The following is a 13,781-nucleotide window of genomic DNA, read 5'->3' as shown; positions in this document are numbered from 1 at the left end:
GCATAAGTTGCTGGGATTGATCAGAGGCTGTTTAAGCGCACACACACACACACACACACACACACACACACACACACACACACACACACACACACACACACACACACATATACATACAGTATCCAGTGCTTGAGTGTCTTGTGCCGGGCTGCATTGATTTAATGCATTACTCAAACTGCTGGAGTGAGAGAGCAGAGGTAGAGAGTCTCTCCTGACTGCATTAGGAGCCTCCAGCCTTTGTGATTCCTTTTGATCAAATCTCTGTGAGAGACGCGTGTCATGCCCTCTTCCAGCCAGCTGTGAGGGGACTGGCCCGCCACCCAGTGGGGGAGGTGTGTGTGTGTGTGTGTGTGTGTGTGTGAGAGAGAGAGAGAGATCTCCTAAGGTGAGAGGCAGAGAGTTCGACGGGTAGGAGGGTCTTATTCCACTCCCCAGCGCCCAGTTCCAGCACACACTCATCCTGGACACGCTCACACACTCACATGGGCCTGCGGACGCGCAGTGATTGTCGATTGCAGGAGAAAGTGTGTGTTGTGTGGGTGAGTGTGACTGAACTGTGAGTGATGGATTCTCTTGCAGTAGAAGGGAGAACTTGTACAGACAGGAGCTGATGGAATGGCAAACTTCTCAGAAACACTGGAAACTTTAGTTTGATCAAAATGTCTGAGGTAAGAAGTTTAGTTTGAGTTTGAGTTTTTCTTATAGAAATTAAATAAAAAAGAGGATTGTGTGTTAAGTGCATGGACTGTCATGGTGAGAAAAATGCTTTTTAAAAGCTTGCTTATTTTGTGAGCTGTTCTGTAGTGTGTGGGTTTACTGGTGTTTGGGACAAAAACCAGCTCAACTGTGTATGTAAATATGTTTCTATTTATTAAGAGCCTTTTTTAATAATAGAGCAATTTGATAGCTAGATCTTTCAGGAAAAACTTTATTGTGCTCTTGTGTGATGTGTCTTCACAAGTGTGTGAGTTTGTAGCTCGTCCACTGGAATTTAATTTAAGACAGTATTAATTCTTTGCCATAATGTTTGTGTGTGGAATGCTTGTTTAATCTAAAGACCAATGTGAAAGACACATTCATTATAGACAATCACTGAAAGATTTTTGTTAATGGGACACCAGGAGTGTTTTAATTTTTTTTGTCTTTCTCTTTGTGCTAATGGTGACGAGTTAGTGTCCCAAAGTGGGACTTAGACCCCGATTCTTGTCGGGCAAAACACAGTTAATGGCCTTGGGGCGTGAAAGCTTTGTGTGTGTGTGTGCTGACTTCATTAAGCTCATGTTGATCTGTCACTGTTGTTTGCTGCTACAGGCCTGTTTTGTGAGATCTAACAGAAAAACTCCTTCTGTTAGAGATTCACCGCTGTGCTTGTTTTCACTGTACACCGCTGCTTTTCTCTCTTCATATCATTCTACATCTTTTTGTGGTCCCAGTATAGCTGCTAACTTGTACACTTTGTCAAATTAATATTTTTCTGATATTATGTGATATTGTTTTAAAACATATCAGTCATGATGTTACTTGGGACCTTTGTCTTAAAGTTTACAAATTTTACATTTACAAAATTATTGATTTAATAATCAATCAATCATAAAGAGTACATTGTTATGATTTTTAAGAAATTTAAATATTTCTTAAAGATTAAAATCCAAAATAATAGACTGAATAATTGCTGTCATATATTTCACAGTGCAGTCGCACCATCAGCCATAAAGCTGTGTTATTAAACTGTTTGTGAAAACATGAATTAGCATGTGTGTATGGAATCCCATGTAATACTAATATTACTGTACAAATACAAATTCTCGCATGTATTTAATAAAACTTCAATTTAACAATTTATCAATTTAAGGAAAACAGTAATGAGAGAGCTTTGGAAAATGAATTGCACAGAAGCATAATTAAGCATTTGAAATGTATTCAGAAATTTACCTCTCCCAAGGTTTCTTTGATGTTAACCAATGCACCAAATTATTATTTTCTTTACATTTCTTGTTTTTTTTAGAGACTCTTATGATGTAAATATTTAAAGTACATTGGGAGGTTTGTGCATTTTCAGTAATCGCTGTCCTTCTTTGTGTGTGTAAGTGTTTTTGTCTTTGATAGTTATTGAAAAATAGTTATGATCTGGTTCTATTGGCTATTACCTTGTGTTATTGCAGTATAAACTTGATCTGTTGATTTATGCTAAAGTGACTTTAATTAATATGAAATGACACTAACTCAATGTATGTTTCGTCCCTAAAGGATGTGTGTAAAGAGAGGTCCAATGTAAAATCAATGTAAATCATCATTAATAAATTATCTACATAACAGTAAAAAAAGTTAATTAAAAACTGGACATGGAATTGAAAATGAGTCTCTATCTGGTGTCTCTCCTTTGGATTAATGACAGCAGCACTGGAGCTGCTGTCAAAATGATGATCATGTTTATTCTCCAGCATGAAAAAAGTCCAAAGAGCATCTTGAGCTTAATATAAATACAGTGTGTGTGTGTGTGTGTGTGTGTTTGTGCATATATATATATACACACACATACACACAACATATATATAAGTGAAAGTATAAAACTTTACATTTTAGATAGAAGAAGGGCTATTTGTGATAATTAAATGCGTTGTCTTTATTACAGTTCAGTTATATTATTATCGTGTGTGTTTGACAGGCTATTTGCTGCACGGTGGTGAACTGCAACTGTGACAGTTTCAAACCTGGTAAACTGAGGCGGCGTCTCTGTGAACACTGCAGGCACGGCTGGGTCGCCCATGGTGAGTTTCACATTCTGAACAATATTACATTTCACACAAACATTTACACAACTTCATACCACATTTAACACTCTTGACAGTTGTTTATTTCTCCTCTTTAACGAAACTTTAAAGGAATATTTATGGTTCATTTCAAGTTAAGCTCAATCAATTAATAATTGTCTTTCCTAAAGAAAAATATATTCTTTACAAAATCTGTTACACTGAGTGAGGCATTTGCAATAGAAACAAGGGGGGCCAATTTGTAAATGCTAAAGTATTGTTTCAAAATTATAGCGACAAGACTGTGCATGTTAAGATAATTATATTGTGGGGTAAGATGCTTATTAACCTTTTTTTGTGCAGATTTATATCTAGTTTTACAAACTTGGTTCAATGACAATGTAATGCCTAAAGATACCATCAAAATTATGAGCTAAAAAATACACACCTTTTAACAGAAGAACTGAAGTGCTTTTATAAAATTATAAGCTTCACACAACCCTCATATATACATATATATATATATATATATATATATATATATATATATATATATAACCACATTTATTTCCATAGTATATGCCTCCTTGTAATGTTTTTGTGCTTTTCTTTGAAGAAAATGAGGGACAGGTCATGCTGTTGACTAAGCTTAACTTGTATTGGACCTCATTCCTTAAATTGGCATATTCAAGTATATTTTTCAAGTATACTACTACTAATAATAATAAAGGAACCTGTTAGTTCTAAATTAATAATGCCTTTCTGACATTAAAGTTATGTGGCATAATTTATAAAAAAAATGGTCAATGTAGTGTCCCATTTTTTATCATTAGTATTTGTAATCATTTACAATTTTGTCTGTAATTTCTCATTACCAAATAGATAAAAGCACACTTTTATTGCATAAAGAATTATTCTAAAATTTCTAAAACCCAGACGAATGACAGAAATGCTTTCATGAAACATAGAGAGATGCTTTGCTGATTTCTGAATGTAAACCGATGCCTGTTTTGCTAAATTGCAGCTCTGAGTAAGCTGAAGGTTCATCACATGTACCAAGGAAGCCAGGTGGAGATTGTTCACTCCAATGTGGTATTTGATATCTGTAGTCTGATGCTTTATGGGACTCAGGCGATTCCAGTGCGTCTCAAGATCCTGTTGGACCGCCTCTTCAGTGTTCTTAAGCAGGAGGAGGTTATTCAGATCCTAAATGCACTGGACTGGACTCTCCAGGACTACATCCGAGGTTACGTCCTGCAGGTGAGCTGCTGCCCATCTAATACTGTCACTTGAACCCACTCATAGAAAATCACACTTCAATTTGAAATGGATAACTATAGTTTTCTCACACTCTTCCTTGAAAATCCATTGGTGAGCCACCAAGGTTTCTTTCATTCTATTTGCTTATCAAGTATTCAGGTACTTCAATTAAAATCATGGTAGTTCCTGTAGTGGAGAATGTAAACTTAAAGCCTCTTCAGACCTCCAGATGAATGCTGTATGATGAAATATTTATTCTGGTTACAACATGAAGCTGCTGCATGACTTTCAAAGCCTGCTGGCACTCAAGAGTAATTACAAGCGAACTGAAAGACTTGCCTGACTCCCCTCTGATCTCTCCCCTCCCCTCCTACTTCGACAGGGAAACCCGCATCATCTAAATGAAATAAAATTACGCTCTAGAACGAATCGTTCCACTGCAGCAATTAGTCTTCTCAAGTCCACATGCATTAGATGTATGGCTGAAATGTTATTTAGTATCTCTGTCAATCTGTCAGAAGTTCTGGAGTATTTTAGAGCCAAAGTGTAGGACATTTGTTAGTTTAGAATTCGTAATGCAAATTATATTCCTTGTGTGTATGTGTCTAGGATGTGGCTGGTAAGGTATTGGACCGCTGGGCCATAATGACCTTTGAAGAGGAGATTGTTACGCTGCAGCAGTTCCTGCGCTTCGGAGAGACCAAGTCCATTGTGGAGCTCATGGCGCTGCAGGATAAGGAGGGACAGGCAGTTGTAGTCCAAACCACAAGAACCAATTCTGACATCCGCAGCTTCATCGAAAGTAGTACGCAGCGGCCTGTGCGTCTGCCGGCCAAAGTTGAAGCACCTGGTTGCAGTAACGGACACCACTTTGAAACGCTTGTGAACAGTATGGCCCTCATGCTGCCACTGCAACTGCTGAATTCTGTTCCAGCATCATGCACCAGTACTGATTCCAGCCATCAGGAAGCACAGATGAGACATGAGATGTCAGACGTGAGCCTTGATGCTGCTCCGTTTGACACTGGCCCCGTGAGAGCTGAGATGCTGCTGGACGCCGAGTCTCCAAAGATAGAGTCGGAAGAGTTTAACTTGAGCGGAGACTCCTCTCCCTCTACGCCTTGCACGCCCTCCATTGCTTCTGAAATTGCACACATGTCTCCTGAGAACAAGGTGCGGTGTGCAGAGAAGAGCGGATCCTTGAAGAAGGGCCGTGTGTTCTGCAGTGCCTGCGAGAAGACCTTCTATGACAAAGGAACTCTGAAGATACACTACAACGCCGTCCATCTTAAGATCAAACACAAGTGTACCATTGAGGGCTGCAACATGGTCTTCAGCTCCTTACGCAGTCGGAACAGGCACAGTGCAAACCCAAATCCACGGCTGCACATGCCCATGAACCGCAATAATCGTGACAAGGACCTGCGGGGCGGTCTGAGCCCGAGGCAGGAGGATGGAGCCGAGGGCGAGAAGAGAGACTTTGCTGCTATCTCAGACAGCAGGACTGTCTCAAGTTTCATCATCCACAACTCAGAGCCCAAACTCCATGGCTCTTTATCCAGCATGAGCCATAGCGGCATCCTCTTTCCCAATCTAAAGACTGTGCAGCCCGTGCTTCCTTTTTACCGGAGCCTGGTGACCCCAGCCGAGCTGGCTCATACACCGGGCAGCCTGCCCTCTCTCCCACTTCTGTCTTCCTCAGTGCCCGTGAGCACCTGTAACATGCAGAGTGGCTGGGAGCCAGTGCCCAAGAAAAAGTCCAGAAAGTCCAGCATGCCCATCAAAATTGAGAAGGGTGAGCTGGCGACAGAGGGCGTGTCCGAGGAGGAGACTCCACCGCTCAGCCCCTGCACAGACACAGAAAAGTGTGACATCAGCAGCATGGGGCGCAAAACTGTGGACTGTGATGTCCGATCCGGCCTCAACTCACAGGACACACAATGGGACAAATTAACTCAGGAGGACAGTCATATCATCTCACTGTCATCTCCTTCTCTCCTTCACAATAAACAGAATGATGAGAAAGAAAGGGTGTCCTCAAAATGTGAAGAACCAACAAACAGTTCGCAGCCAGAGCAGACCTGCAGCCACCGACCGACCCATTTCACACACGGCAGTGAAAACTGTGCAGATGGCTGCAGTGACCCAGAGACCATATCTCCAGATGGTAAAGACGAGCAGGCACACCCATGCGAGATCTGCAGTAAGACATTTAAAAATCCTTACAGTGTCAAAATGCATTATCGAAATGTGCACTTAAAGGAGATGCACATGTGCACTGTGGATGGCTGCAATGCTGCTTTTCCATCCCGTCGCAGCAGAGATAGGTAAGACGGGTAGGGTTAAGGGAAATGAGTGCATTACACAAGGCAGTTTTTTTAAAAGCACATGATTTTTACGTTGCTGTATTAGGGTTAAGAGTTTGAGGATTGCTTTTATAGATGGAAAAACTTCTGAAACAAAAGAATGTTGGATTTGCCTTCAAACATTTTTGCTTTTAATCCTCTAGACACAGTGCAAACCTGAATCTGCACCACAGGCTGTTGACAAAAGATCATTCAGGAACATCTTCTCTCTGCAGAGAGCATCCAGACCTCTCTTACAAAGAGCCGCTCAGCCAGATGTCTGTCATCCTCAAAGAGAGTCACCGTATGGGCCTCGTCTTCCCCATGAGTAAATCACTGGAGAGAGCATCTGAGCCGGTAGAGGGCGCTGTGGAGAATGAAGCAGTACTGGACCTGAGCACCAGAGCGAACGCCCATTCCTCCTGGGACTCAGACGTGGGCAGTGAGGAAGGGCTCCCTCTGGAGGACAGTGACGAGAGCTGTGACGGGCTGAGCGTCAGAGTGGCTGCGTCTCCGTCTTGTCTCAGTCAGCAGACAAACGGCTCATCGCCCATTACCTGCCATCTCTGTCAGAAAGTTTACAGCAACAAAGGCACATTCAGGGCCCATTACAAAACGGTGCACCTTCGCCTTCTTCACAAATGCAAAGTTCCAGGGTGTGACACTACGTTCTCCTCTGTACGGAGTCGCAACAGACACAGTCAGAATCCAAATCTACACCGCAACTTTGTAATGAATACCTCCCTGAATCAAGAGTAGGGCACACACTCAGAGCCATATTATCCTAAATGTTCATAGTCAAAGATTTACTCCTAACTCCTACTTCGCGTTTAAAAGCACTCTGCTCTTTGTACTGCACAATCAACCACAACTGGAAGGACACAATCATATTTATAATAAACTCTATGTTGTTTACCTTTTGAATGTTGAGATATGTTTTTCATATCTAATGTAATATCTACTTGACAAACATTCCTTATATTTATTGATTTTTAAGAGCAGGACAGATGATCTAGAAAAATGACTGAAGAAATGACAGAGCAAAAAGATTGAAGGGACAGAGATGTTCTCCACACGAGACACATGACAAAGCACATACAGAATTGTTTTAATCACCTTAAGAGATCTTTAAAGCAATCAGTGCTGTTATACAGTATGTTAATCCCCTCATTCTTTATCCAATGCCACATATCAATCATGTACTTTTTCCCATCTCTGCACTTATTCATTGAGGGGACACATCCCTCCTCAGCATGAGATAAAGACAGAACATTGGTACACCATGATAGAGTCAACGGCAGATGAGAGAGTGACTGTTAGAAAGACTGAGCATTACAGAGTAATGGTGCGAGAGAGTGATGAGGAGCACAAGCTGTTTGAAGGTGCAGGACTCACATTATCATGTTCTGGAATGAATTTTCTGGTAGTACATTTGTGTTTGCTTGCTGTTCAGATTTGTTTTTATCACAAAAGATTCAGTGAAGTTGATAGATTGTGTTGCTGTTTCAAACAATATGCTATTTAAAGAGGCTGTTGTGGTCCTGTTGAGTAAGTTATTGTGTGTGCATTTTATTTTCAGGGGGCCAAGCACCTGCAGTGTTTGATCATTTTCATATACTTCTTGTGTTGGGCGATTTTGTGACATCCCTGGACCAAACTTGGCTTATGTGTCTTAAACTTAATCGCATCAAACAGTTAAATCTTCTCTTTTCTTTTGCTTGTAACTGTTCAAACATGGGGCATTGTAACACAATTCTTTGATAATGTTTATTTGGCAAGATTTACTTTGTCTTCTTATTGTGAAATCTGTCTCATTGTCTTAGTTGTTTAAGTATGAATTCTTTGGATCTCAGTCATTTTGACACTTAATTAAGGTTTAAATAATGTCCTATTGAATTGAATTGCCACTGTTGTGCTTGGCCCCTTCATTGCTGCTTTCAGCTATATTTCCATAGTTGTTATTCATGTGGAGACCAAAGATTTTTAATCCAGGACGGTGTAAATCAGCATGAAAAACAAAATCGTCAGACTGCACACATTGACACACAGGGTCTTTCTGAATGCTGTAATGCACACATATGAAAGATTCAGTTAAGATTCAGTTTTCTAACACATTTTCATCAGTTTAAAGTGATGTTGCTCTATAATATGTTTAATATTAGTACAGTCAAAGGATTGTATCAGTGAAAGCTTAGGCTGAAGTCAACAGATGAGGACATACTGATGCATATAAAGCTGTCTATGAATCAGAGCTGAATGAATCAAGTCTTACATTGGTCGAGTGACGAGGCTCCAACAACAGCACACACAAAGCTGTGGACATTTATTCTTTTAGCTTTGTTTTATGTGTAAAATCTTTTGTAACATGCCTCCTCCCCACCACCAGAATTTGTATGCTGAAACGTGATGAGAAGTGTTATCAGGATTCTAATACCAATCTAAGTCACAATCATTTATTTGTGTTCGATAAAATCATTTTGTCTGTGTTAAAAAACAGTTATTTAAAAATATCGGTAAATGTTTACTTCTATACATATACACTTTTACATATACTTTTTTAAATCTAAAGCAACATACATTTTTGTTTTGTGTGTGTATTTGTCATTTACACAGCTTATACTGGGTTCAGATATGACATACCTCATATATGACATACCTGTGATTAGGCACAGATTACAGCGAATTAACAACAGACAGTATGTAAATTACATTATGTATAAAAAAAGAAGTATACCGACAGCATAGAATGTTAAGTCATCTCTAGCCATTTGCCACCTTTCAGTTCAACATGCACACTCTTTTGAATTTGATGAGGAACTGGAAATAAGTTAAAAATTCCTTATGACTGTGATTGTGGATCATGATCCTGAGATGGACAGAACTTCTGTTGAATTGTGTTCTCAGCACAAATCTCACATCAGGTAAAGCTGTCACATGTTTTAAATATAAGCAAAGTATCCAACTGATTAATTACAGTACTTTTGGTCAAGTGAAGTCACCTTTAGTTATATAGCACTTTAAACAAAGCAGATTGTGTCAAAGCAACTGAACAACATTAATTAGGAAAACAGTGTGTCAATAATGCAAAATGACAGTTTAAGGCAGTTCATCATTGAATTCAGTGATTCAATCATTCAGCTCAGTTCAGTTTAAATAGTATCTTTGCAATCATTTGCAATCTAGTCAACGATATCGCTGTAGATGAAGTGACCCCAACTAAGCAAGCCAGAGGCGACAGCGGCAAGGAACCAAAACTCCATCAGTGACTGAATGGAGAAAAAAACCTTGGGAGAAACCAGGCTCAGTTAAGGGGGTCAGTTCTCCTCTGACCACATGAAACCAGCAGTTCAATTCCAGGCTGCAGCAAAGTCAGATTGTGCAGAAGAATCATCTGTTTACTGTGGTCTTGTTACATTTTTTTTATTTTTGGTCAAAACAATTACTAACTTCTGGGATTTCCCACCTGACTTGTGTAACTGCTGTATGTGCATGCATGCTGAAATAATTGTATCTTACTTATCTTACTTTATCAATTCAAAAATAATTACAAAGTCTGAATGCTGTTATATTAGCATTCTTTATCTTTAACATTTACCATTTACATGATATTTATGCCACCAAATGACACTTTAGAGTGTAGTGAGCTGGCTCCATCTGGTGGCTCTTGTCACACTGAATTTGGTTTGGTTGTTTGAACAGTGCATCCTAATACATATACAAGACAGCAAGAGTTTCTAGGTTAGGGTTATGGTTGGAAGACTTTTCCATTGTGTATGTTTTAAATGACAGCATGTACTTGTTGATGAGCATAAACTCATATAAAACTTTAAGGGGTCATGAACTGAGAAATCAAAATTCCCTTGATCTTTGATCTCAAGATCAAGATTTTATTGTACTATAAAAACATGCTGTAAATTTCATAATTCAAAACTGTCTTGATAGTCTAAAAACAGCTTAGTAAGAAATTGGTCATTTGATTATTTCACCACGGATTCATTTATAAACAAGGCACAATTCAAAACTAAAAGACGGCATAATATATTGGATCCAAAAGTAATTATTGCTCACAATAGCTTTCTTTGTTATTACAGATTGTTTTATATGTACTAAGCATTGCTAGAATCAGGAAGTATGACCATATTAGCCCGGTTCTGTCATCTCTGCACTGGCTTCCTATTGAACACCAAATACATTTTAAAGACCTGTCAATTACCTATAAAACACTGAATGGTTTAGCACCTCAGTATTTGAGCAAGCTCATATCGCATTATAGGCCTTCACCCCGTTGAAAAAAAAAAAAAGCTTTTGCTGGTTAGGTATGTTTTGTTGCTGGGATGCTGGTCCTTTGCTGGTTTAAGCTGGTTTAAGCTGTTCCTTTGCTGGTTTAAGCTAGTCTTTTGCTTGTTTATGTTGGTCCTTTGCCGGTTTATGCTGGTCATGTGCTGGAAAAGGAGCAGCATAAACCAACAAATGATGGCTTATCTCTGGAACAATATATCTAGTGTCGCAAAGAAGGTAGACACTCTGTGAGTTTACATTTAGATTAAAGACCCATCCCTTTAGCATGGCATACACATAATACACTATAGCAGTGGTTTTCAACCTGTGGGCCGCGCCTCCTAGTGGGTCGAGGTGGTATTGCAGGTGGGCCGCCAATTACAAGAAATAATAATATTGATAATATATGTAAAAATTACGTAACATAATAACATCATTTTATATATATAATTAAATAACAAAAAATAAATATTAAACTGTAACTATGCTTCCGCCATTCGAGCTAGCCAATTTATCTTCGATATTTTTGCTGCATATGCTACAGAACAACAAATTCAAACATGCATAAATGGCTGTCAACAGGGTCAGCATAATTCCTTACATTTATATAGCACTTTTCTAGACACTCAAAGCGCTTTACATTGTCAGGGGGTATGTCCTCATCCACCACCAGTGTGCAGCATCCACCTGGATGATGCGACGGCAGCCATATTGCGCCAGAACGCCCACCACACACCAGCTTATCGATGTAGAGGAGACAGAGTGATAAAGCCAATCAGCAAATATGGGGATTGTTAGGAGGCCATGATTGTCAGAGGCCAATGGGCTAAATTAGCCAGGATGCGCTGCTGCATTCTGGATCAATTGCAGAGGCTTGACAGTATTATTACTCTATTAATCTTTAATAAATTACCATCGAGGAATATATGGGATCCCAAACCCTAACCTAACCCTAAGCAATAACCCTAACCCTAACCCTAACCTAATTCTAATCTAACCCTAGGGTTAGGTAAGTAGAGATCCCAGACCCAATGCCCAAAGGGCATCGGACTGGGTTTTGCACTGTCCATCCCACCCATGGTCACCAAGCAGGCTCCACTTTCATACTGGCACACACCAGAGTGTCCCATCACCCAGTATAGGGCTCTAACAATCAGGGCTCTAATGTCCCGGGCTCTATTGCCCAGGGCCTAAGTGGTCAAGGTCAGGGTTGGTTTTTGGGAGGAGATTTTAAACTATATACAAGTACACAAGCCTTTTATCGTGACGTTTCGACAGCTTTCTGTGTCTTCTTCAGGCATGACTTGTGTAAAATAAATCTTTTCTTCTCAGGGCTCAATATAATTTTTTTAAATTTTTATTTCTAAACACCATGTATGTGGTGGAGCAAAAAATCATCTATTTTCCTCTTCTCACTCAGGAGCTGTGTGTGCAGCTTCTTATACCCCGAGCAGGGCCTAGGCTCCTCCCCTCTGTTTATTTTTGAATTTTTAAATTTTCAGAGCCTTTTCTTTTAATATATCAAGCACATTTAAATGCATCTTTTGAAATCAAGCACTCCTTCATCTTCCCTTACACTCTTAAAAGTTTACTTTTTTGTTTTAGTATACACTTTTTTGTGTTACTATCCTCACAGACCCATTTATTTCTTTTCACACACTTATTTGTGTTTTTAAGACCCCTTTTGTTCAATTTTCCAACACATATTTTTGTGTTATCTGTCACTCACGGCACCCCCATTTTTTTTTTCGACCGTTACTGTGCTTTCATTCAAAAAAATACACCTTTTTTGTGCTATGATACATCCCTCTTTCTGGCTCACTACTGTACATTTTTGTGTATCACATTTAAACCAACTATATACAAACTCTTTTTACATGACTCTTAACCCATATGTATCTTTTTAGATTTTTTTCAGATGGAGACATCCAGTATGGTTTTCCGTAAAGGGAGACCAGCGAGGCCCAGAGAGAGAGGCACGGGCTGAGTTAGGTAAGTAGAGATCCCAGACCCAATGCCCAAAGGGCATCGGACTGGGTTTTGCACTGTCCATCCCACCCATGGTCACCAAGCAGGCTCCACTTTCATACTGGCACACACCAGAGTGTCCCATCACCCAGTATAGGGCTCTAACAATCAGGGCTCTAATGTCCCGGGCTCTATTGCCCAGGGCCTATGTGGTTAAGGTCAGGGTTGGTTTTTGGGAGGATTAGGGTTAGAGTTAGGGTTAGGTTAGGTTAGGGTTAGAGTTAGGTTAGGGTTAGGGTTAGGGTTAGGGTTAGGGTTAGGTTAGGTTAGGGTTAGGGTTAGGGTTAGGGTTAGGGTTAGGGTTAGGTTAGGGTTAGGTTATAGGGATAAATGCGAAGATTGATCACCTTTGAATTGATCGACCCCCCATATCTTGTGATCCGTATCTGCTAGAGAGCTGAAACGTAGTTTATTATACTCCTTGGGCCCTCCCCAGTCGATTGCACTTGGTTTCGTCGGTCTAGCGCCACCAGGTGCCGAGATATAGAGTTGATCACTTACTTGATTTTCGAATGTATGGGTGGGACTTAGTGTTTTTGGGTGGGTTGGACTTAGTGTTTTTTGGGAATTTTGGACTTAGTCATATGGTTGGTCTTAGTGTTTTTGGGAATTTTGGACTTATTCTTATGGTTGGACTTAGTATTTTTTGGGAATTTTGGACTTAGGTTAGGTTAGGGTAGAGTTAGGGTTAGGGTTAGGTTAGACAATGCAATGAAAAACCAAAGCCTGGGCCCCAAAGGGTCCAGGCCGGGTTGTGCGCTGTCCTTCTCCCCACCGGCCGCTTCAGGTAGGTCCCAGGCCCAGAGAAAGGACCAGACTTGGAACTGAATCATCATGTTGGTATAAAAAATATATATAATATATATATATAAAATATATGAGAGCAGAGTTAGTTTATGAGGGGTACATTTAGGAGGGTTCATTTTAAGAGGGCTAAAGGAATGAGGGGTAAGTTCTGGGTGGTGGGGCTACAATTATCAGGGGTAGATTTTAAGTTGATAGAGGTGAGTGGTTAGGTTTAGGGTCAGTTGCTGTGTGGTTACTTTTCGTAAAGGGTAGGTTTTGAGTTGATAGAGGTGAGTGGTTAAGTTTAGGGATAGTTGCAGTGCAGTTCATTCCT

General features: G+C 40.0%; 1 protein-coding gene across 4 annotated transcripts; it reads left to right on the top strand.

The window, feature by feature from the left end:
* The first annotated feature begins 223 nt into the window (after positions 1–223).
* LOC132136722 (zinc finger protein basonuclin-1-like) lies at positions 224–8,168 on the top strand. Of its 4 annotated transcripts, none has more exons than XM_059547329.1 (5): positions 224–668; positions 2,666–2,768; positions 3,775–4,010; positions 4,620–6,213; positions 6,592–6,830. In XM_059547329.1, exons 1-5 carry the CDS (start codon positions 660–662, stop codon positions 6,681–6,683), a joined length of 2,034 nt encoding a protein of 677 aa, XP_059403312.1. In that variant the 5' UTR covers positions 224–659; the 3' UTR covers positions 6,684–6,830. The 4 variants fall into 4 exon arrangements, with proteins under 4 accessions (XP_059403312.1, XP_059403311.1, XP_059403313.1 ...); XM_059547328.1 differs by having other exon boundaries at positions 225–668; positions 4,620–6,337; positions 6,592–8,168; XM_059547330.1 differs by having other exon boundaries at positions 225–668; positions 6,520–6,684.
* The last annotated feature ends 5,613 nt before the right edge of the window (positions 8,169–13,781 follow it).

The sequence above is a fragment of the Carassius carassius genome, unplaced genomic scaffold (assembly GCF_963082965.1).
Source record: "Carassius carassius unplaced genomic scaffold, fCarCar2.1 SCAFFOLD_65, whole genome shotgun sequence".
NCBI lineage: Eukaryota > Metazoa > Chordata > Actinopteri > Cypriniformes > Cyprinidae > Carassius > Carassius carassius.
The sequence above is the reverse complement of the archived record's forward strand: the minus strand, read 5'-3'. Positions and strand labels throughout refer to the sequence as shown.

Coding starts and splice junctions, on each gene's coding strand:
- LOC132136722 (XM_059547327.1), top strand. Junction 4,011..4,619: donor TCCGAGGTTACGTCCTGCAG/GTGAGCTGCTGC, acceptor GTATGTGTCTAG/GATGTGGCTGGTAAGGTATT. Junction 6,338..6,519: donor TCCCGTCGCAGCAGAGATAG/GTAAGACGGGTA, acceptor TTAATCCTCTAG/ACACAGTGCAAACCTGAATC.